The sequence below is a fragment of the Rousettus aegyptiacus genome, unplaced genomic scaffold, assembly GCF_014176215.1.
Source record: "Rousettus aegyptiacus isolate mRouAeg1 unplaced genomic scaffold, mRouAeg1.p scaffold_m13_p_17, whole genome shotgun sequence".
Lineage (NCBI taxonomy): Eukaryota > Metazoa > Chordata > Mammalia > Chiroptera > Pteropodidae > Rousettus > Rousettus aegyptiacus.
The window spans coordinates 9,291,444-9,315,551 of record NW_023416292.1 but is presented as its reverse complement, the minus strand read 5'-3'; the positions used below and the strand labels follow the sequence as shown (position 1 = coordinate 9,315,551).

The window sequence follows — 24,108 nt, the reverse complement described above, 5'->3', positions numbered from 1 at the left end:
TATTTACAGACCCCCCCCCCAAAAAAAGGTAGATTTGGCTATTCCAATTTAAGAATATTCACTCATAAGCTCTGCTACATATAAGTTAATCTCTCAGTTTGTATTTGCGGTTATGATCACCTATTTTCTCTATTTGCTGCATACACCTGGAAAATGTCCCTCCCGAAACTGCAAAGGAAGTAAAGTAATGTATTAGGAAGAGGAAATGACACAGGTTACCAGATGAGACTGTACCAACATCAAAGTCTCCAATATCAAGGCCAGCGTGGCAGTAAAGCAACCTACATCCCTCAAACAGGCCAACAGATGAGAGAAATATGTCAAGGAGCTCAATTCCCATGCATCGTTTTGGCCAAGTTTCCACACATGTCACGGCAACTTCATAGCTAAGTTTAATTCAACAAAAGATGGAAGTTTAAAAAGGAAATAAGATGTTAACAATCAATTAAACCTTTTATCTTTGGGAAAATATATAGTTTAATTTCTCTGAACAAAGGAGATCAAGAGTAATCAGCATTTCATTTTAAAATCATAAAACGATACTAACTTTTCATCTAAAAACCTACTGAATAACTTCATAATTTTAAATTCAGATTAGATAAAATAAATTTACCAGTTAATCACCAAATTATTGGTTTTATGAAACTTTAAAGGGGTTTCCTCCATCCCACTGCACTATAAAATAATGGTAAAGTTTTTAAACCACTAATCCAGGTCCTTATGTTTTCCTCAGAAAACTTTCTCTCAAGGTAACTTAAAATTTATTGATTGCATTTTTATTGTACTAATAAAAATCACGATCACTTAGCCTCTACATCTGTTCTCTGACAGGTGACACACTTGCCATGCCAATCTAACTCCACCGGAAGAACCTTGAAACAGCAGACTATATATTAAGATTTGCCCTTCTGGCTCATTCCACTGGGAAACTAAATTACAAGTCTGAAAAATAACTCTACCTTCAAAACACCATTTAAAATACTACACTCAGAGGAGTTGTTATGGAGTGAATCACCTCCTTGCATTTTGGCTCTAAACCCAAACCACAAGCATTTGCCAACCACAATCCCTCTACAACTCTGTTTCACTGCATAACTGTGGGGCCTGGCTGGCTGCTGGCTTTCCTGCTCTTGCTACTAGAGGCCCTCTCCCGTGGTTGTCTCCAGGGTTTACAGACCTTTTGGTATGAAGGTAGATCTTACGCTTGCCCAGTATGCCAGACAATCTCATGCTATTTAAAAGTCATTTCCCCTCTCAAATAGCAATGACTTTGCAAGCTGTCTGACACTCAGAACTGTCTTTGTCAACAGGTATCTTTCAGAAGGACTGATTAGCCAAACATAAAGGCTTTTAAAGGGAGGAGGTAAAAAACACAAGCATTAATAGATAGCATTTCCAGTTCCATGTTTTTCATTCTTCATGGATCACAGTGTATTTTAGAGATGGTAATATAGCTGGACAATTAAGCTATGCCCTGAAAGAATAAAATATCAATATTACTTTTAAGTATAAGTCTTTTCCTATATTTTTAACAAAACTGTGGCCCTCAATTTCTCTCATAAAAGCATACTCCTAAAAGAGAAATTCTTCCAAGGAAAACCCATCGTTTTGAAACTTCAAATGCAAACTCTGAAACAACTGCTTTAGGTAGGGTGGCCCATACTGCCCAGTTCGTCCAAGGCAGTCCTGGTTTATGCTTGTTGTCTTACTGAACTTGTTCAAAGTATCTTTTTTAAATCTAAGAAGCATCGCAGATTGGACAATAAATCACTAACTCACCCTAGTTTTAGGTTATATCTCCTTTAACATTAACACAACCAACTTTTTACTCAGAACAGCTGTGCATCTGTTTAACACCATCTCAAGAACAGTTTTTCCTAATAATAATGCTCTTCTTCATCCCTCCTAGACTGCAGCAAAGGACAAAAGACCTCCACATTGTACCCATCCATGATTACCTAACACTAAAATAGGCTCCCGAAACATACTTCTCTCACCATGGCTGACTCTCACCTAGTAATAAAGGCTTATTATAGATATCATATATATAACCACTCACAAATCCCACATCCAAAAAGGCCTGTATCAAAAACCAGAGAGAGGAAAGAAACATTGGGCAATTTCCGAGAGCTGTACTCCTCATTGAATATCCTCCTATAAATATTTCTGACTCTCCTACTTCTTCTCTATTGGATGTCACCATATCAGCACGTTTTATAGGCAAAAAAACCACACTTTCCTTCTTTCTCAAGAGAAGGGTACCTCTGAGGCAATAACCAGATCAGGTAATCCCAGACAGGTTACCTTCCAAGGGAACTAGATCTAATTAGAGATTCTCATGGGATCCCAAGCAGGGACTAAATTTTTCAAAGCTAGCAAGGGTCTCGGATCAAAACATTATAGAGGATATATTTTTCCAAAAAAACATGATGGACTGTAAAGTAAAATTACTGTCACCAATGTTTTTCTATGACGTTGGCTGATTCAGGATGGAACCCTGGGCCTGAGGTCCCCATATATCACACAGGACACTGGGTATAAGTTAATAGGCTTTGCCTTTAAGTCAACATGAACAACCATATACAACAAGAAAAATTGAGCACTTCTCAGTATGGCAGTACCAAAAGAAAAATACAATTTAAGTGCATCAGCCTACATAATAGATGGGAATCTGTTGTTCCTACCAAATCAAGATGGGACTTTACTGCAACAGATTTATGTCAATATGTCTGCTGACATATGATAGTAGTATATATCCACACACAAAAAACATCACTGCAATGAGATTATGGCTACTTCCCAAGCATCTTTCTCTACCATAAACTCTTACTTATGAAAGAGATCAAAAAATATCTAGTCTATGATTTTACTTTTATGTAAATCAAATCTAAGCCAAATCAAACAAATCTACCTATTTTTAAAGACTCTCCTCATCCTTATCCACAAATCTTTTTTAATTTTAAAATCTTCCCTGGAATAAAACTAGCTAAGGAAATCCAAAAACAAAAATGTATGTTTTAAATCATAAAAATTCAAATATGGCTTAATAGGGAATAAAACAAGAGATTACGCATTCTTAAGAGTGATTAAAAGAAAAACTGCTTTGGTTTAGATTCATGTTTTATAAAACATATCAAAAATACTATAACTGCTTTAAGTTTATTCTTTCTGGGTATATAACTAAACTTTTAAAGCCAGTCTTGATATTAATTGTCTAAAAGTCAGATGCTGCCAAATAAACTTAAGGAAGGCATTCTTATTCTATAGAATGCAAATTTTTAACTCATTATATCGCGTTTCATCAAATCGAAGGTGCCATTAATTGTAGGAGGAATGATTATTTTATATATCACACTAAGAAAGAAAAAAAGCTGTCAATTAAATGGAAGATACCACTGACCCAAATCATGCACCCAATATCAGTGATATTAAAATGTAAAGAAAAAAACCATCTTAGAATTAGTGAATACTCTCAAGGGATTCAATATCCATTTATTTTTTGCAATGCAAATATGATTTATAATCCTCTGCAATCAAAATCACTGAAATGAAAAAAAAATTAATCTCTTACCTTCTGTACTACACTCAGGAAAACTATCAGTGAGGGAATCCAAATAAGCTTCAACGGGACCAATCAATTCAGAGCCATCATTAATTATGCCACCCTAAAGAGAGCAAAGTAATTATCTTTCATTGTAAATAGAATATTTAAAAAGTCATTAATAAATAAACAATAGTTATTTCAACTGAGTATGTATAAGGATTACAAAAAGTATTCACCTAGATTACAATTGCTTTTAAAAAAATCAATAGGAATACTAATATTGGCTCATCAGTTACAACCAATGTACCACACCAATGCAAGATGTTAACAGGAGAAACTCTGTAAGAGAGAAGAGGGATATGGGGAAACAACACTTCCTGCACGATTTTTCTGTAAACCTAAACTGCTCTAAAAAAAAGCCTATTATTTAAAAAGTCAATAGGAATATTATCATATTATAAAACACATGACTTTATAAAAGTGTATTTTTTTCTCTCTCAAAAGTACTCATTAAAAAAATGTAAAAAAAGAGAACACCTTCCAGCTAACGGATATTATTCAGAATCATTAGTGACTGGTTGTTCTAATTAGTGATAAATGAACTCCATTAGGAAGTCATTTAATTTTGTCAAATTAAAAACCACAATATATCACATAGCACCTCCAGAAGATTCCAGAAACAAATTTGAAAACCACTTAAATACAATGTAAACAAAACTAAGTAATTTTAAGATATTTTTATTAAAGAGACATGACATAGTTTAGTAAATACAAAATTGACTTCTTAATGTGATCACTTTAATTCTACATTTAGGTTTACAAATTCACCCCTCAAAGACCGTTTCTTCTTACATGCAACAAGAGAATGCTATTATCAGGCAAGTGGTCGTGGTGTGATTTTGCACTGTGACCTTATGCACTGCTCCAATCATGAACGGGCTTATCATCCTTAAATAATTATAACTAGTTAAAATAATAGCTCTTCTGCTCCTTAACATCTTTCCTTCCACCAACAGTTCTGTGCCCCTAAACACTAGTTCCAGGATAGGATAGCGAAATCCAGAAGAAATACCAGACCCTATTCCCTCTTTACATCAACACCAAGAATTCCAAACTAATATTACATAATCAAGTCTCCCTGCCAGCTTATCTTTAATAAGGGGAAATTTGAAATGGTCATTCTCAAATTACAAAATTTTACTTCCAAGAGTGGTTAAATGAACTGAGGCTTTATAAACAATTATTCTTTAGAAATAAGAATTTATTTTATTCTTTAAAGAATTACTTTGTTCTTTATTAAAATATTCAAATCACAACTTAGATCTGAATTTTTCTCCAAAAAGAGGAATATCTTTTCTAGATTAAGCCATCCTTTGAACATCCAAACCAAAATTTAAGCAAATATTCTTGAGAAACAAAGTTGATTTTATTTACAATCTCACTTAACAGAAAGTACCTTTCAATTAATCTCCCTTTCCAACGCCAGGTGTGTAGTGACTTTAAATTGGAAATAATCCTTATAAGTAACTCAAGAAGTCGTAAGGACTAAAAGATTTCGAACATATAAAGTGTTTAGAACAATGTAAGCACTCAGTGATTTTTTGGTACTATTATCATTAGCTGATACAAGATCTGTTTATAAGATAAAATAAAAACAAAAAACTAAGAGGTGAAAAAGTGTTTTGGCTCTTAATCCTAGAGAAATTTTATTTACCTGATTTAACAAAAAAATTATACAAAAGAAATAAATAGTATTATACAAAATAAAGAATCTTTAATGAAACAAAAAAAGAACTGTTCTTTAGAACTCAAGGGAAGTAGTTGGAGAACATGCCACAATTCGATTTTAAATCTCTAGTTCAAAAAAATTAACCTTTGAGTGTTCCTGATTATGCAGTAAAAAGAAACTCTATTACATAGCATCTCAAAAGTTTTTAATGAAATGTCAATCTACAGGAGAAGAGTTCAGGTATGATGGAATAAGTACATCAGCAAATGTTCTCCCCTAAAGACAATAATATATATAACTAGAGAAAACTGTCAAAACAACCATTTGAGAGCTCTGGAAATTGACCAAAAACATAAAGCAAATGAAGAAGTGGTTACTCATGAAAAACCACAAAACCACAGGTAGAAACTGTGGGAATCCATGGCATTCTTGCCTGGGGTTACTTCCATTTTCCATCCCAGATGGGTTACCATGGTAATTATACAAGAGTAAGGCAAAGCTTGAAACCCAGCAGATTCACTTAGAGGAAGCTGGCATGATTTTGACTGAAGTACAGAAAAAAAATCTACCCCAAAGAGCCTTATCAGTAATAGTAGCGATCTCAGTGCCAAACAAATGGCAAGAACAGCGGCTCAGCAAGCATGAAGCTGCAGCAAGAAAGGACCAGCACATTAGTCAGACATTTATTAGGGAGATCCAGAAAACACGGCAATAGGGGTTCTCAATGAGCTCTCTACCCATCCATGCAGAAGAGACCAGGGAGGGATCAAGCTATTTAGAAATCTCTAGCAAACCATGAGATGGTACACATGCACAGAAGGAATGGAAGAGATCCCAAAGGAAAGTAAAATTGGAGGCAAACTTAAAAACTGCTTGAACTTTGAAAACAAAGAATCATCAGCATAAGGAGAAATACGTGACGAAACAAAGTGTTCAAGGACAAGCCAAGACTAAACACTGGCTGACCACTAAGCGATAATGATAACAAGGTTAATCCCTACTAAACGGTGTTTAAAAATGCAATAAAAATTAAAAAATTAAAAACAGCATAAGTATTAGCAGTTACACACTACACATTAAACAGACTCCATAGATTTAGACATGTTACTAAACAAACTTGAAAAAAACAATGGCAACAGCCTTCTGGGAAAATAAAAATTAGAACTCAGAGTTGCTATATTATCCAAAATTTCTAGTTTTCAATAAAAAAGAAATTATGAAATATACAAAGAAATAAAAAAGTATGCACTCCATAGAGAGAGAAAAAAAAGCAGTCAGCAGAAACTAACTCTGAGAAGGCAAAAATGCTGGACTTAGAAGGCAAAGACTTCAAAGCAGCTATTTATAAATATGTTCAAATAACTGAAAGAAATCATTATTGAAGAATTAAAGTATGGTGACTATGACTCATGAAATAGCACATATAAGTAAATGAAAATTATAAAAAAGAACCAAATGAAGCATTATCATAGAGCCAAAAGTGGAGACAATCGAAATGTCCACCAACTGAATGGATAAACAGAATGTGGCCGGTCTATTCACATTCACTTAATAAAATACTATCCAGCCATAAAAAAAAAAAAAAATGAAATACTGACATGCTACAACACCGATGAATCTTGAAAACATTAAGCTCTGCAAAAGCAGCCAGATACAAAAAGCCACGTATTATATGATTCCATTCATGAGAAATGTCCAGACTAGGCAAATCCATCAAGATGGCAAGTAGACCAGTGATTGCTACGGGTTGGGGCAAGTGAAAAAGGAGTAATTAATGGGTCTATTAATGGGTTTTTTTATGGAGTAATGAAAATGTTTTGGAATTAGATAGTGATAATGGTTGCGTAACCTAATGAATATACTAAAAGCCATAGAAGAGTACACTTTAAAATGGTGAATATTGTTACATCAATTAATCTCAATTAAAAAAAAAGAGAGAACCGGATGGAAATCTGGAGTTGAAAGGTATTTTAACAATTTTTTTTTAATTTACTAGAGTAGTTCAACAACAGATTTAAGAAAGAACCAATGAACTTGAAGATAACAGTAACTATCTACTGTGAAAAATAGAAACAAAAAACAAATAATAATCAAGAGAAGCAGAGAGAAATGTGGGATAAAATCAAACATAACAACTTATATATAATACAAGTATCAAATGTAAGAGTAAGAAAGGGGCTAAAAATACATTTAAAGAGATAAGGGCAGAAAACTTCCATATGGCCAAAAAAAAAAAAAAATTAATATATGAATACAAGAAAATAAATTAAACCCTAGTAGGATAAACAGAAAGAGATCAATAACTTAGACTAACACTGTAGAAAGACAAAGGCTAAATTCTGAATGTAATAGAAAAAGACTTATACAATGGAACTATAGTACAATTAACAGCTGACTTCTCATAAAAAACAAAGAAGGACAAAAGGCAGTGGGATGATAAATTCTAGTGCTAAAAGAAACACTGCCAATCAATAATTCCATATACCTAGCAAAACTATCCTTTAAAAATGGAATCATATTAAAGAATTAAAGTATGGGGACTATGACTCATGAAATAGCAAATAAAAATAAATAGAAATTATAAAAAAGAACCAAGTGAACAAAAACATTTCCAAAGACTGAGAGAATCTGCTGCTGGCAAGCCTGCCTTATACACACACAAAAAGAAACAACAGGAAATCCTTCAAACTGAAAGAAAGTAACAACTGTTGGTAATTCAAATCTACCTGAACAAATAAAGAACACCAAAAAAAGATAAATATAAAAGAGTATATAAATACGTTCTCCTCTTTTCTTCTTCTAACTTCTGAAAAGTCATCAGATCATAACACTATATATTGTTGGGTTTATACTATATTTGAAGTATATACATATGATAACACAAAGGAGGGGGTAGTAAATAGAGCTTTATGGAGCAAACTTTCTATATTTTGCTGGAATTAAGTTCGTACAAACCTGAAATAAACTGTCATAAATTAAAATGCATATTTTAATTCCTAGAGCAATCTCTAAGAATATAACTTAAAAAAACACATAAGAAATTTAAATGGTATAATAAACAATATCTATTTAATACAAAATGTGGCATAAACAAAAAAACACAAAAATATGAAACATAAAATAGCAAAATGGCAGACAAAAATTCAATCATATCAATAATTAAATATAAAACAACTAAATACTCTAATTAACAGCCGTTTTCAGTCTGGATAAATAAATAAAATCAAACTATTAGATTCAATTAACACGAAGAGATTGAAAGCAAAGGAATGTAAAGAAAGGCACCATGCAAACAGTGACTATAAGAGACCTAGGGTGGCTACATTAAGATCATACAAAATAAGGCTTTAAAACAAACATTACTAGAGACAGAGAAAGACATTTCATAAGGCTAAGAAATTCAATTCATCAGGAAGACATATCTATTATAAAATACATGTACATGCCAACAGAGCCCCAAAATAAAGTAAAAGTTAAAGTAACTGAAAGGAGAAATAGAAAATACAGCAATTGAAGACTTCAATACCTCATTCTCAATAATTAACAGAACTAGATGGAAAATTAACAATGATACAGAAGATAACACCACTAACTTGAATTGACATTTACATAAAACACCTGACAAGAAGATACATATACTTTTCAAGCACACACAGACCACTCTCCAGGATATATCATATGCTAGTAAATAAATCATGTCTCAATAAATTTTAAAGAACTGAAATTATACAACATGATTTCTGACCATGACCACAAGAAAACAAAATTAGAAATCAACAATAGAAAGACTTTAGAAAATCCATGAATATTTCCATCTGAAACTAATATATCATATGTCAACTGTAATTAAAAAATTAAAAATATTAAACTCCACCTTTCATTAATAAAAGAAAAAATTTATGACTATCAGTATTTACAAGTAATCACATTTGTTGGTCTAAGATTAGAGTAAAAAAAATCTATTTGTTAGTTTTTAAAAATATAAATAAAAAAATAAAAGAACATATTTCTAAGTAACCAGTCAACAGAAAAGTCACAAAAGAAATTAGAGAATACACTGAATGGAATAAAAACAAAAACATAAAAATTTACGGGATTTGAAGCTGAAGAATTGCCAAGAGTGAAATTATAGTTCTAAATGCTTATGTTAGACAAAAACCATCTCAAATCAATAACTTAAACTTCCACTTTAAGGAATTAAAGAATCAGATAAAGAACAAAGAAAATTTGAAGCAAGCAAAAGAAAGAAAATAAAGTCTAAAGTATAAATCAATGAAATGAAACAGAAAAATAGAGAAAAACCAATGAAACCAAGTTGGTCCTTTGAAAAGATAAATAAAAAGATCAAAAAAATATTAAACTTTTAGCAACAATGACCAAGAAAAAAAATAAAAATAGACCAGATACAAACTACCAAAATCATGAATGAAAGAGGAACATCAAAACCATCCCTAGAAAAATTAAAAACATTATAAGAAAATACGATGAACAATTTTACGCCAACAAATTGAATTTCTATCAACATAAAAAAAAAATTTGGTGACATATTAATTATTGAAGCTGACTAATAAGTAATGGAGGCTCATTACACTATTCCTTCTACTCTAACGTATATTTTGAAAAATCAAATCAAATGACTATATGGTTATTTTCATGAGGTATCTACCATCAGTGTTTCTACAAAGAAAAAAAAACTGTCGTATTATAGCACAACCTATGGACTGGCTATTCAAAAACCTCCCCCCTACATACCTTCACCCAGAATCAAAACTAGAAAGCTGAGTCACTGTCCAGACTTTCTGAAGCTAAGGATAGTCCTGTGACCAGTTCTGGCCAATGAGATATAAGAACGACTATCTCTAGATAGAGAGAGTTAGCTTTACTTCTCTTGAACTTCCCAATCTTTTCTTCCCCTTCTTTTCTCATTTCACAAAGCCTAAAAATAAGTGTCGTCCAACAAGAATTCCCAGATCCAAAAGAAAATAAACAAACAACTTTCATTAAAATTGTCCAAAGTCTATGATCTGATTTCTAAATCCATCCCTAGACTGAATTTTTCAGCTCTTGGTATGTGTTAATTTACATAACTATCTTTCACAATTTCTATAAAGCAATAATCTTCTTGCTTAACAATGCTGCCTTTTTCTATAAGTATATACTCTTTGCTGCCTAGAATCGATTGTAACTAAGAACAGCAAAGGGCTAAATACTGTATCAGTTTGACTTGGCCTTTGAGCCTAAAGATCTCCATTAGGTCATAAGTAGAAGCCAAATACATCATCTTGGCCTAGATTGCAGAGTAATAAAAAATTAAGCAACAAAAGTCAATCAGTAGAATTTCTAATTTTACCACAAACTCTTCTATTACTATTTCTATTAAATACTATATGTCATAAGTTTGTATTATAATATCTTTCAAAAGATCAACTTCAGTATACTAAAATAGGTCATAAAAAATAAATTCCTTTTGTAGCTCCACTAGCCTCAGAAAAATAACAAATCCCATTACTCATATACCTTGCTGGCTACATGTCTAAGAAATTACATTTATATAAATGAGTAGATTTTTAGTTGAAGAAAAAAAAATACAATTATGGCACAATCACCTAGCTTTTTCTAGAAGGCTAAATGCAATAGGAAAACTGTGGTTGTTAAAGACAGTGAAATCAACTGACGACTTGCAGGTGCAGTTCAAAATAAATTTCAAAATTATTATTAAAAATAACTCAGAATAAAGGCACATCAAGAAACTTAAAACACTGATCCAATGATCTCCAATAATAAAATCTGTACTAGCCTACTTCTCTAAAATTCTACAGTGACTATTTTTGTTCTATCTTTAAACAAATTAGTATAATTATAACATTTAATATGGACTTACAGTGGTTTCGCTCACAAAAAGAAGTCTATCACTGAAAGAAATCTCAAAAAGTGAAGGTAACTACTGGAGTTCCATTATAATTAAAATTTTTTAATGTATTTCAGTTACGATGAAGTGCATGAGATGACCTTTAAATTCTTTGCATCATTTTTTTTAATCAATGAATCAAAAATCTAACTCATTTCTACACTACAAATAGAAAGCATGCCATAGACACTGTTATTAAGCTACTGTCTGCTTATTTTAGTGAGTAATAAAATCCAAAAGTAAACAACTTTTTGTTTAAAAAACTTTACTACGAATTAAAAAACAAAGATATTTAATAAAGTACAAAATATTTCAGAAAGACCACCAACCTTGAAAAAATCTTCAAGTTGTTTACTGTTATATAGAGCAGGAATGTTGGCAGAAAACTGCAGTAGATCTTCAGCACACTGTCTCCTCTCTTCAATAACAGTTTCATCAAATCGTCCTAGAATTAAATAAGAATCAACTCTTTAAGTAGAGAAGACTCAAACATGGATTTATAATAGTCCGTGTTCACAGCATAAAGAGCAGCAGCAGGCCTATCACAACACTGCCTATTTACTCTAATTACGCGATCTTCTCAAATTAAATCTTGTCTCCACAACTGGAATCAGCAGCACCCTCACCGGAAAGAAAATAATGTTTCAGATAAAGCAAGAGGCAAAGGTGTCAACTGATAAATTAATGCTGCCAACATAATCTAAGGCCTGTCAATGTAAGAAACTTACCATTTCAAAAACTGGCGATTTGAAACTGAAGTTGAAAAGAGAATTATATAAAGAACTCTGACGGTTTTCTATAGTAATTTAATACTGTAATTACTCATATAATTTCCCCTTTCATACTTTTTTTGATTTATAAAGGAATTGAAGAGAAAAAATTATGAGAACATCTGTATATCAATGGGTTCAATAGCCTCAGTTTGAAGCAAAAAGCTCGTAAGCCGAATTCCATATGTAATGCTGTCAGCAGCATGTATGACAGTGTGCTTGTGGGAAAAAAGAGAACACACAGGGCACGAGTGAGCTCTGGTTTACCAGGTGATCGAAAGGTGCTTTTCACAGAATTCTTTAAATAACATATACAATTTGAATGCTGACAAGACATTTTCAAATATGATCATTCTTTACTACTCTCATATCAGATTACCCATTGGCATTTGACACATGCCATGTTTCATACTGAATACAATACAGATTTTTAAAAAATACAAACTCAAAAGAGTAGCATCATCACATATTTAAATAGTTTCAGTGGCTTGCCAAATGTTAAGAGAAAACTAAAAAACAAAAAGATTCCTAGGTATACTACCCAAAGCAAGAATTTGAAACTGAACCTCTAAATACCTCAAGCTCAGTGTGTCGCAGTCTTACGGTGAAGTGTCTATCTCATGATAACTAGACCTATATTCAAATAGTAGCTCCATCATTCACTAGCTATAAAATCTTAGGCAGATTATTTCTTAATTTATAAAATGGAAAAGATGAACAATGTAGTTAAGGCTCCCAGTTCCATGCCAGGCACACAGTAGGTACTTAATAAATCAGTAATGGTGTCTTTGAATCTTCAAGTACTATTATACAGTGTCTAGCATACAGAACATGCTAATAAACTTCTGTTGACTTTATGAGTAAATAATGAAAACTTAGAAAAATTTTCTAACAAAAAGAACTGTCTTAGTGGAACATTCTATCCTAGAAGACAGTAATCTTTCACTAATAAGAAATCGTGATAACAAGTCCATAAAGAGCCCCCTAGGCTTAATGGAGATAACAATCCCACAAAATTCCATGCATATGTCCATAGGCACAATTTCCTAGGAAAAGAGTCTATAACTTTTATCAGCATCCCCAAAGAACCCAGGTCTCTGTACAGGTTAGCAGGGACACAGAAGTCTATTAGAGGATTCCCAACATGCAGGATACTGCTTCCAATTGCCATCTCAATCTGTTCTCAATATATTCCTAGAAGTAAAAGAATCCTCAATTTCTAACTAGATACAGGCAGCCCAGCAGGGAAATCTGTTTAAGAAACATCCAATATATACCTTTCCCCTTCTCCCTCTCCTTCTTTCTCCTTTCCTTTTCCAAAAAGGACTATGAAATGGAAGCTAAAAAAATGACAGAGCAACAAGGCAGGATCTTTGATTCCTGACTACTGTGGAGCTGCCCTGCCTGATGCTACCTCCAGATCTTATATCATGAGTATAAAACCAACATCTGTCTGATTTTAAGTTTTTTCACAAGTAACCAAACCTAACAGAATCCATTATGCTATATGTTTTTCTATTAGTTCACAGTTCATATCCAACAATCCAATTAAACCCACTATCCCAATGACAAAGGCACATCTAAACGACACTGCTGGCTTCCCTATCAATAATATTATCTGGAAACAAACTTCTGAGAGCCCCAACACATAGAGCAAATTCTCGGGTCTGAAAACAATCTAAATTACTCAATCCTGGGGAAAATACACTAGCCAAAAAGGTTAAAATGGCAGCTAAACGTCCATTATTCCTTTTTTTCCTAAGTAGGAAATCAAGTATGCACCAGTGCTTGTGATTATCATCCAAACATATTTATCCTTTAAACAAAAAAGTAAATTCCAGGGCCTATTAGTAATTTTGTGGGCATCTATAACCCTAGAACAGAAACGCAGAAAATGCACACATTATACATTATGTTTCAACCCAGAAGACCACATAGTATTATCTTTAAATGCATAACCATTTATTGAGAAATTTTAATAAAAATCTTCCTCATATTTGATGATGCTCTTAAAAAATCTTACTTACTAGCTGAAACAAATATATAAAAATTTGATCAATGACTCAGCCCACCTTCCTGGTAAATTAGACTAAAATGCTTAAGCAACAAGTATATTAACTCCTAAATAGAATATATATGGCAAAAGCATGCCTTTGTAGAACTTCTATTGATCTTTGCATTTCCATTCCACTAAACTTGGATAAGCAGAGATGAATTAAAACATCTTTCAGAGCGGAGAACAACCAAAAATAAAGGCTTATGCACTGAAAGGTTCAATTACACTGAATCCTATCATCAGAACAAATGTGATAAAAGAACATTCTCACTTATTTCTTCCTAAGATTTCAGAATAAAAGAAAATAGTACTGGTAACATAAACAAAAAAAGGTAGATGAATTTTAATGCAATAACTACTGGCCCTAATATATAACAAAAATCACCTAATTTTAAAAGTAAATTAAAAAGTAGCAATATTCAACAGTCGTCTTAATGGTAGACAACACTCTATTCTTTAGTTGTTAATCCCTTAATATCATCAAAACTTTCATTTGAAAGGCAGAAACAGTGGGATATCATAATCAAGTGCTTCTCTAATCAGTTTAAATTTCCATTCATAGGGTCATTGTTTATTTTCCTGCTGACACAGTCAAAAAATGATATATAACTTACGATAGAAAGTGCAAAACAATTTTTCCTGAGAAAGTTTAATGTGCAATGTTATATATTATGTATATCATTTGTGTGTGTATATATATTATATACGAGCCATTCCACCGCTTCCAATTACTCAATAATGGTTTGCTTATTAAAAGCTGAAGGAAGGAGTGATAAATTCAAACATTCTAACAAAGCTGGTAAATCATCGGAAATAAGTCTCTTTCTTTGATTTACAAGCTGACTGCAGGATCTTCTCTGTTTTTATTATTATTACTATTATTACTCCTAGAAAACAGAGCTTATAACTTTTTTAAAATGCAAACGTCAATGATCAAAAACTGGTTATATGCAACTAAGTTATCCTTAACCAGTATGAAACTACCCAGAAAAGCTTGATGCTGATTCTTAACTATATCAAAAATTCACTCAGAGTAAAATGAAGAGGCCAAAGTTCTCAGCTGTGAATTCCCTCTATTCAACAGTACCAAGAACACCCTTCTAATTAAATAAACAAGATTTATTACTCCTTGTAACTAGGGAGAATATACACTATTGGGAACACTGAGGTACTTCACTAAGAAGGTGTTAGAAGGGACTTACAGGACTTGGGCTTGTGTTGGGTGCTTTTGGGAAAGGCTCAAAGAAATGGAGCTTTGCCTGGTTTAGATGCTGTCAGGAAGTCTAGGTATTCTATGACTATGAATTCTAATTCTATGATTTAAAAAAAATCTTCCTATGAGGCAAGAAGATTGAAGAAAGGCTAAGGCTATCATTTATAAAGAAGCTGTGTCTTTATTTTTGTGACTTGAACAACATTCATGTTTTTGTCTGTGTTTAGACATGATCATGAAGTAATCTTGTTTTCATCTTAATCCAAAGACACAGAGTGGCCTTGTCTAATGTACGGGTTCTGTGCAACTGTTTAGGTTTAATAGAATAACACAGCCTAGCTGTGAGTGCCAGGTCAACTCTAAGAAACCCAGAGGCCAAATGGATAGGTAGTGCCAGGCCAGTTCTTTCTCAGCCGTCAGGATCTGCTATCCTCTTTCTCACAGGAAATCTAGTATGATGAGAGATATAACGAAAAAGGGAAAAAAGGAAAAAGATCTGATCATAAGAAAACAATTAGATCTAGAGTGTGAAACCTACAAAACAACTGACTTATACTCTTTACAATGTCAATGTCATGAAAGAAAAAAATGCATAAGAAATGCTCCACATTAAAGAAACCTAGGGCCTGATCCTAGACAAAAAAAAAAAAAAAAAAACCCTAAAAAAAATATTTTTAGGACAACTGGGGCTATCTGAATATGGACTACATAATTGATAATATTATTGTATCGATGTTAAATTTCTTCAGTGTGATACGGTATTATGGTTATAGGGAAAATATGGGAAGAAGGGGTGAAATGTCACAATATCTGCAACTTATTCTCAAATGGTTCAGGAAAAAAATTAGACACACACAGAGAATTACAGACAAATGTGGCAAACCGTTAATCAGTAAACTTGGGCAACAGTTATTTAAGTGTTCACTATACTATTCTCTTGGGGGGTTTTTTCCTATAAATTGGATAATTCTGCAAATTAAAAAAAAAAAACTGGAGAAAAATACGTTAGGTACTATATTGGTGAGATATAGAACTGAAGGAAACAACTAACTCAGCCTGAAGGAAAAAGAAAACTTCCTAGGAGACAGCTACAAGTCTGGGAGAGGCTAACCAGAAACCTCACAGAGGAGCAGTGCAACACTAAAGAGCGTGTGGTAAACTGAGCAACAGATGATAGGTAACGACAGGTGTCGACATGCGTCGAGCACTAAACATACTACAGATGAAATCCTCAGAACAGGAAGGTATTATTCCTATCTTACCAATGAGAAAAGGGACTCATATTAATTGGTACAAGATGACACCACTGGTAAATAGTGGATAGAAGATTTGAGCCTAAATCTATCTAATTACAAAAGGCGTGTTCTTTTTACTGTAACACCAGAACACTCACTACATATCTGATGATTCGGCAAATTACAGTAAGACTCTTGCTGCTGAGGCTTACATACTAAAAATGTGAGAGTAGCTAAAAAAACAGATGACTAACCAACAATTCCCCCGACACGACCACAGCTGCTGCCTGCAGGGTTCACTGCAGTTATCAAGTATTACAAATGGACTGTACCATTTACTGAGAGTGATAAATTGCTTACTTATTAAGATTAATAAAAAAAAAACTTTCACTCTTTAATATGTAAGGATGTGGGGGAAAGTTGGAGATAATCCATTAGCAACAGAAGTAATAGCTAAGAACCAATTTAGAAGCGATTTCCTTTCATACAATAACAAGCTTATTATGTATGAAGCCAGGCTGTGTATCTTCCAACGCTCAATTTAAAGATATGCGTGCACAGCTAAATTCCACAGTGCAGAAAGTTTAAGAGGTAAAAATATCCTACTTTTCATGCCCTCAGAGATTTCACACATTATACAAACGTGTGTAGGTATGTCTTCACACAAATCTATTTTAAACATAGATGGGGTCTTACTAAACATACTGCTGTGCAACATTTGTTTTCTGTTTCTGAAAAATATATCTTGGACACCTTTCTATGCTGACAGATCTCAAATAGCTGAAGGAGTCTATTAATTGGCTAAATTATGGTGCATCCATACAATCACATATTGAGAAATTTCAGTTTAAGTTTTATTCTACTGAAAATGCTGCAAGGAACACCCATGTGTATGTACATATGTGTGTGGCTGTGTGGTCCACAGACTGCTGAGGGTCCCTCAAGGGCCTTTCAAGATATCAAGGTCAAAACCATTTTCATAATCCTAAGGCAGTAGTTGCATTTTTCACCACATTGACATTTGCACTGATAATCTAAAAGCAATGGCAGTAAAACAGCTGACCTTAGCATGAATCAAGACCAAACTATACTTGTTAGTAATCGTTGTATTTCCTCACTGCCACTCACTTGCATTAAATTTTTTTAAATGCCACTTTCAATTAAGAATGTACTTGATGAAGCAGAAAATTTATTAATTTTGTTTATTAAATCCCAACCCTTGAGATCATTTCTTTTTAAAAGTATACAGAAAAAACAAATATTCAGACTAGGATAGCTGGCAGATATTTTCTCAAAAATAAAGTAAACCTGACCTTTCAAGAAAAACTACCAGTAGCATTGTTTTCAATGATGGAATTCAAACTGTCAAGTCACCATGAACTTGATACCCAGCCCCCCCCAATATTTAAAAAATTTCCTTTAGAGATCTGTAATATTAACTATTTTTTGATATTGTATAATGAAATGGGTCAACATTTGCAAGAAACATATTTTAAAAATCAAAAAAATTCCAAACTATAATTCAACATTATCTTTTCTTACGATCCTACAGTTTTTTTCACTTGTTTGATTGGTTGGAGTTGGGAGTTGTTGTTGTGTTGCTGTTTCATGGAAAGGAAAAGGAAATGCATTCTGAATTAGCGAATCTATACCAAGAACATGAAAAACAACTTCAGGTGCTTGTTGCATGACAGGAATTACCTTAATAAATAAAAGGGCTTCTGACTTTATTTATAGCACAGTATTTCAGGGTTTAGCACATATGCATAACTGGTTAATCGTCACTTTTAAAATCACAAATTATTTTGAAATCACTTTCAAAATAATTACGTACCAAACACTTTTCCTTTGGCAAATGGAGGAAACAATTCTGAATGTCGGAATAAGTTTTTGTGAATTTGCCATAGTTCTTTGTGTAGTTTCTTAAAGTCACTGTACCTCTTCCATACGATTATCTGAAGAGAGAAGAAAATTAAATGTGCATTTCACAGTGAAACTAAATATTTAGGTTCAGATAGCTAACAACACATAATCTTTTCATTTAAGTGCTCAAAATGGTCATGCAAAGGTAAACAAATATTGCTTCTAACCAATATGGTAACTGTCTGAAATTAATAATATTTGCTTTAAAAATATAAAATAGTTTTTCTTCCTCCAAATATTCTGTTTTGGTCGTTAAACAAGTACTGTTTTCTTCATACTAGAAAAATATTCACTCTAATACAACAGCCTATACTACATAAAATGTTACTTAATCTCTTCGAAAGCCAATTACTATTGGCCTAGAAATGAGCTGGATGTCAAAATACATATTCTATTGCAAAAACAGCATGTTAATAAACAAAAAATAATCTAGACCATTTTTCAAAACGAAGTACATACTCAATATTTGCCTAAAAGGATAAAGTAAATACCAATGAAGAAGAAATGGCCTTACAACAACTAATTAACATAAACTTTATTATATAAATCTTAATTTAAAGTAGTAATAAGATTTCTGGAGGTAAGGTGACTCCTGATCATAAAACCATTAAAGCTAGTATATTTCAAAAAAAAAAATTAAAAGTTTACCTTCATTAGTTTGAATTATCATTTAAATTCGTTGAGATTAAACTAGAAAAAAATCTTTATAAAGTAAAAGGATGTGACACATGGCCTTGATATCACTGATTCATCTTTCAGTCTCCACTAAAGAGAATAAAAGTGAGTTTTAAATTCTGTCACCTGGTATACTAGGGCCTTTACTTCTAAAAAACCCACTTACCTCAGTTCTAACAAATTCACTATTAGAGTGCAATGTTAATAAGCAAAGCTTAAGCCAAGCAGGTAACCAACAACGAAAATAGTCATCAAAACAAATATTTTCATGGCCTTCCTTTGTGCTAGACACTGCGTTGGCACAAAGGATAAAGAAATGAGAAACATAATTCCTGCCTTCAAAGAGTTCCCAGTCCAGTCAGGAAGAATAAGCCAACACAATAACTACATCACAAGACAGCGGCATGGTAAATGCTGGAAGGGCAGCCTATGGATATCCGTTAAGGAAAAAGCACCTACAACCAGCCATGCGGTCTAATAAGGCTTTACAGAAAGTTTTATCTTAGGTGAGTAGTCTGAAGGGAAATAGTGATCAGACCAACAAAAATAGAGAGAGAAGGGGTTGTCGATGAAGTTTTTAATAGGAGAGCAAGATGCCAAATAAATAATTACTAGAATTTTGGCTTTTGCAACTGGATAAATGGTGATGCTATTCCCTAAGATGAAAAGCCAAGGGAGAAGAAGCTGTTCAGAGATAAGAACAAAGTTCAATTTTAGACATATTTGCTTTAGGTGCTTGTGAGGCATCCAAATGGAGATGTCCCAACAGGATAGATGGGTTTAGGGTTCAAGAGCGAGAACCAAGCAAGATGTATTAATGTCGGAGTCATCAGCAGAGAGGTGGTAATCAATCACTCAGGAAAGGTTTCTCAGTATTTGTGACAAGATAAGGAGCCTAACAACAGAATGATGGGGAACTCTAACATGGAGGGGCCAGCTAGAAGTAGGAAAGAGAAAATCAAGAGCAAAGTAAGTGTTAAGCAGCTTGGCTGTGCCATGAGACAGGCCACCTGGACAGAAGAGACTGTATTTTTAAATGGATGTAAATGAGACAAGTGTTGATAGCAAAAGACCAGTAATTCCAATAAAAGATAAAGAGAAATTAAGAGAGCCAAACCAAACACTTGAAAAGTAAAAGTCCTAGGCTAGTGAAATTATAGTGATTTTAATTTTCATATTTTGTGCTTCTCTATAGTTTCTAATTTTAATTCATGAATGTAATTTTGTCATGGGAAAAAAAAATGTTAGTTTTATATTTTTAAAATAGATCAAATTATAGTAGTGCTACATTACCAAGGGCTTAAAGGGAAACTAGGTGATAGACTTATGCCATCCTTAAAGCCATTATGAACTAGACATAAGAGCTATTCAAAGGACTGTAGCTCATGGAAACAACGAACTCTGCAGATAAAATTTATATTCTAGATGGGGTCATTTTAAAATAAAGGCAGAGGAACTTAAGGAGCAAAAGTTAACAATGTAATCACAATAATGATAATGACACCATAGTACATAAAACAGTGGATAGCTTGTCAGGTAAGAATGAGAACTCCTCGACCCAAGGTGAGCATCTGTGTTTCACCATGCCCTAATTTATTCACTCATATATTCTTTATTCTCAGCTCTAGAAATATAAAACTGAAATATCAGAGAGCAAATATAAACCCTCAAGAAATATGGGGACCCAAAGCATCACAAAATGTCACTATCCACTGCTTCCTTTCTTCTTACTCCTTCTAAGCTCGAACATTTCTAGAAATCTTCAAAATAGAAAAGTGAACAGAAGCAAACATCGCTTACATCAGCAAGTATTCATGTTTACAATTGGACTACACAAAGTACCAAAAGATATATGCAAAAATCATTTTCTCTAATAATCGATTTTTTCCTATTGCTATTGTTCTATTGAACCAACTCTAGAGAGATTTCTTATTCATTAAAGTTATCTGAATAAAATTCCTCAATTAAATATTAATTCAGTGACAGTCATAGACTATAAATTTAATAAAAGCTTCATTTTCATTAAAAACATTCTCTTAAGAATTTACAGTAAAAAAAAATTTCTTTTAAGATAATTTTATTTAGTAATACCAAAAACCTTTAGATCTCCTGTATTTCATAAAACCACTCAATTCAATTGTCTTTTTTACTCTCCTATAGTACTTAAATCTTGCTTGATCGTCTTTTTGGCAACCAACATCATATCATACTATTTGCTTATGGATTTCCTTTCCCTTTTTCAAGAGCCTTTTCTTTCCTTTGACACATTTCTGACACAAGTGAGGTTTACTATCTATGGAGAAACAATACTTTGACAGATTCGCCCATGCTGCTCTTAATAAATAAAAATTTAGAGGAATTTTAAAAAAATAAAAAAAAGGTACCTGGATAATTTTAAATTATTTACTCCATGTGAGTATTTCAACATTCTTAAGAAGAAAACACTGCTGTCTGGTAGCATGTGCCCAGGCATATGAAGGGAAAAAAACAGCAACATTTTATAAGGAATACCTATTATTGGCCTTGTATTTGGTTAGACTAACTGTGCATCTACTAATCCTCAACAGCCCTTGTGAAGCCTGACTACATTCTAAAACAATAACTAGATGTATCAGAGAACAGAAAGAGAAAGTGAAAGAAAATGGAAACAAATTCTAGGGGGTGAATTCCTCTCCTAAATGAGAATTTCAATGTTTAAGGAAATATGTGTAAAAATAAAAAGTGCTATTATAATTTCCAGTTTATTCTATATTTTAAGAAGTTAGTTAGACAGAAGACATTATTTTTTAATTTTATAGCATTTCTAACAAAGGACCATGCAATCATCTAACTAAAGGACACTTACAAGAGTTTTCTGATGAATGGTTCACCAACAGTTCTTATTATAAAAGAGATTTTCCCAAAAAATGATTAAGGAAATGGCAGAAAGTATGTTCATGGATAGGTTGATTCAGGATTCTCCCTGGAAAAGGGGAACATCAAGCTACAAACTACAGCACAGCAATCAATGTATTCAAAAGAAATACAACCCACTTTCAATTTTAACAGAGTTGTAAATTTTCAAAAGCAGAATAACCTGGTATTGACTATTAATTCGACATTCTAAAGAGTTCTAAATTCTAAAGAATAGTTCACACTAATCAAGTTGACACTTAAGTAAAGAAGAGTACTTTAATTAATCAACAGTGCAATTTCACTGCCATTCTAGGAGAGAGAGAGAGAGATATATGCTATTCTTCCAAAATAACAATATTACAATATTCTCATCAGAGCTACTAGGGATAGAGTGGAGGGAGTAAGACATCTTAAAACCCTAAGGAAAAATATGAAATATTTTAAAAATATGCCTTTTATGGAACTATTTTTAACCATAGGACAAAAACAAATTTCAGGCCAGCTACAGTAAGAAATGGTAACATATAAAAGTTGAAATAAATAAACCTGATGTCACATATTCAAATCCACCAGTACCAAACAATCAGCTTAACTATATGAATCAGGCCAGATTTGTCAATAAGGAGTAGTAATGGGGCTGTGGCTAAAAAGAAAGTACATACCCCACCTAAAGATATTAAAATTCAATTGGAAAAAACAAAACAAACAAACAAGTGTTTTTGCAGAATCAAGACTGCTAATTTGCAATGCCTGTTTTAAACACTTTAGTAAGAAAAAAAAGTCCTCAACATATATCCTAATCTTAGTGAAACTGATATCGGGGTAATCACTTTGCAAGGTATATAAATAAATGTCTAATCAGTATGTTGTACACCTGAAACTAATATGATATTATATGTCAATAGTAACTGGAAAATATATTAATTTTTAAAAAAACAAATAAGAAAATGAACAAATACTAAAATGAAAGTAAATCAAAAAACATTAAAAGAAGCTCCTCAGTGAGGATTCCTAAAAGTATATAATGAGCACAAAGTAAATACAAATAGAGAATTCCACAGTTTTAAGCAAAAACATAACAAGCTGGTATCATTAGAGAGGGGAAAACTCTGAAAAGAACTTATCACAAAATTTTAAAGAGAAACATCTACACCCAAAGTAGTTTTCCAAGATGTCAACATGTCAACTCAATATAAAAATGGAAGTAGAAAGAAACCCATTTATTATGATAATCTTTTAAATTAATATTACTTACCAAATACTTTGCATTTTTTATTAACTAAGCATCAAACAGGTAAATAAGGGCCCTTAACTAATACTGAAATCTTATTATGAGTGCCACTGATCAGAAAAAGTAACATTATTAACAGCGTTATAAGTCCTGAAATGCTAATTTAAATAACTTAACACTTGCTAAAATTTAACACATACTTAATAGGTCTGAGTAACTTCTCAAATTCTTATTTATATAATTTAACACCTACTAAAACTTAACTCATAATTAACAGGTCTAAAATAAGACACTTCGACTACTGTTTTGTGAGCTGAAGACATTATCCACACAAACATACAAATACAGACTGACATACAAATAATTCATTTCAACAATAAAGTGGTTAATTAAATTTCTGTCAAATATATAAAATAAAACTCATATGGATAAACATGTTACCTCCTGGACATCCTCTGGATTTCTTCGTGAAACAACCTGAAACAAAACATACATAGAAGAAATATCTAATTATCAAAATTTAAGATTTCACATTTGTATAAGTACTTTTGACAGTATTTTTATTTTTAAAAAAAAATCTATTTGCTTAAAGGAAAAGAAATACCATATTATATCACTTACATGGAATTCAGCTATATAATAACTTCACTATCTGAAACACACTAAAAAATTAAGCATAAAGGCAGAGCTGAAATAAAGTCCACATTCCAAAGTTCCCATATCACAGCCACAGAAGAATGCCTCAGGCCTTCACACTTACGGGACATAATTCTACCAAACTTGTCTACTCCCCTTTCCACCCTCCATATAAATTAGAAGCACAAAAAGCAGCTGCATCTGGATAAAGTCTGCAAGGGACTGCTCCACATTATTTCTTCTAACTGGATACGAATCTACAATTAGCTCGATAAAAATTTCAGTAAAAAAAA

The 24,108-nt window shown here is 32.6% G+C and overlaps 1 protein-coding gene across 3 annotated transcripts in view; it reads right to left on the bottom strand.

The window, feature by feature from the left end:
- The window catches only part of RPS6KC1 (ribosomal protein S6 kinase C1), a 130,950-nt gene that overhangs the window by 92,810 nt on the left and 14,032 nt on the right, over nucleotides 1-24,108 (bottom strand). For 2 of the 3 annotated variants that reach the window (XM_016166464.2, XM_036234497.1), the window contains exons 2-5: nucleotides 23,621-23,656; nucleotides 18,290-18,410; nucleotides 11,511-11,626; nucleotides 3,572-3,665 (exon numbers count right to left, since the gene is read on the bottom strand). In XM_016166464.2, the coding sequence (XP_016021950.2) occupies nucleotides 3,572-3,665; nucleotides 11,511-11,626; nucleotides 18,290-18,410; nucleotides 23,621-23,656 (367 nt within the window). Of the gene's footprint in view, nucleotides 1-3,571; nucleotides 3,666-11,510; nucleotides 11,627-18,289; nucleotides 18,411-21,898; nucleotides 22,016-23,620; nucleotides 23,657-24,108 lie in introns of all 3 variants that reach the window. The other variant, XM_016166465.2, reaches the window with a different exon arrangement.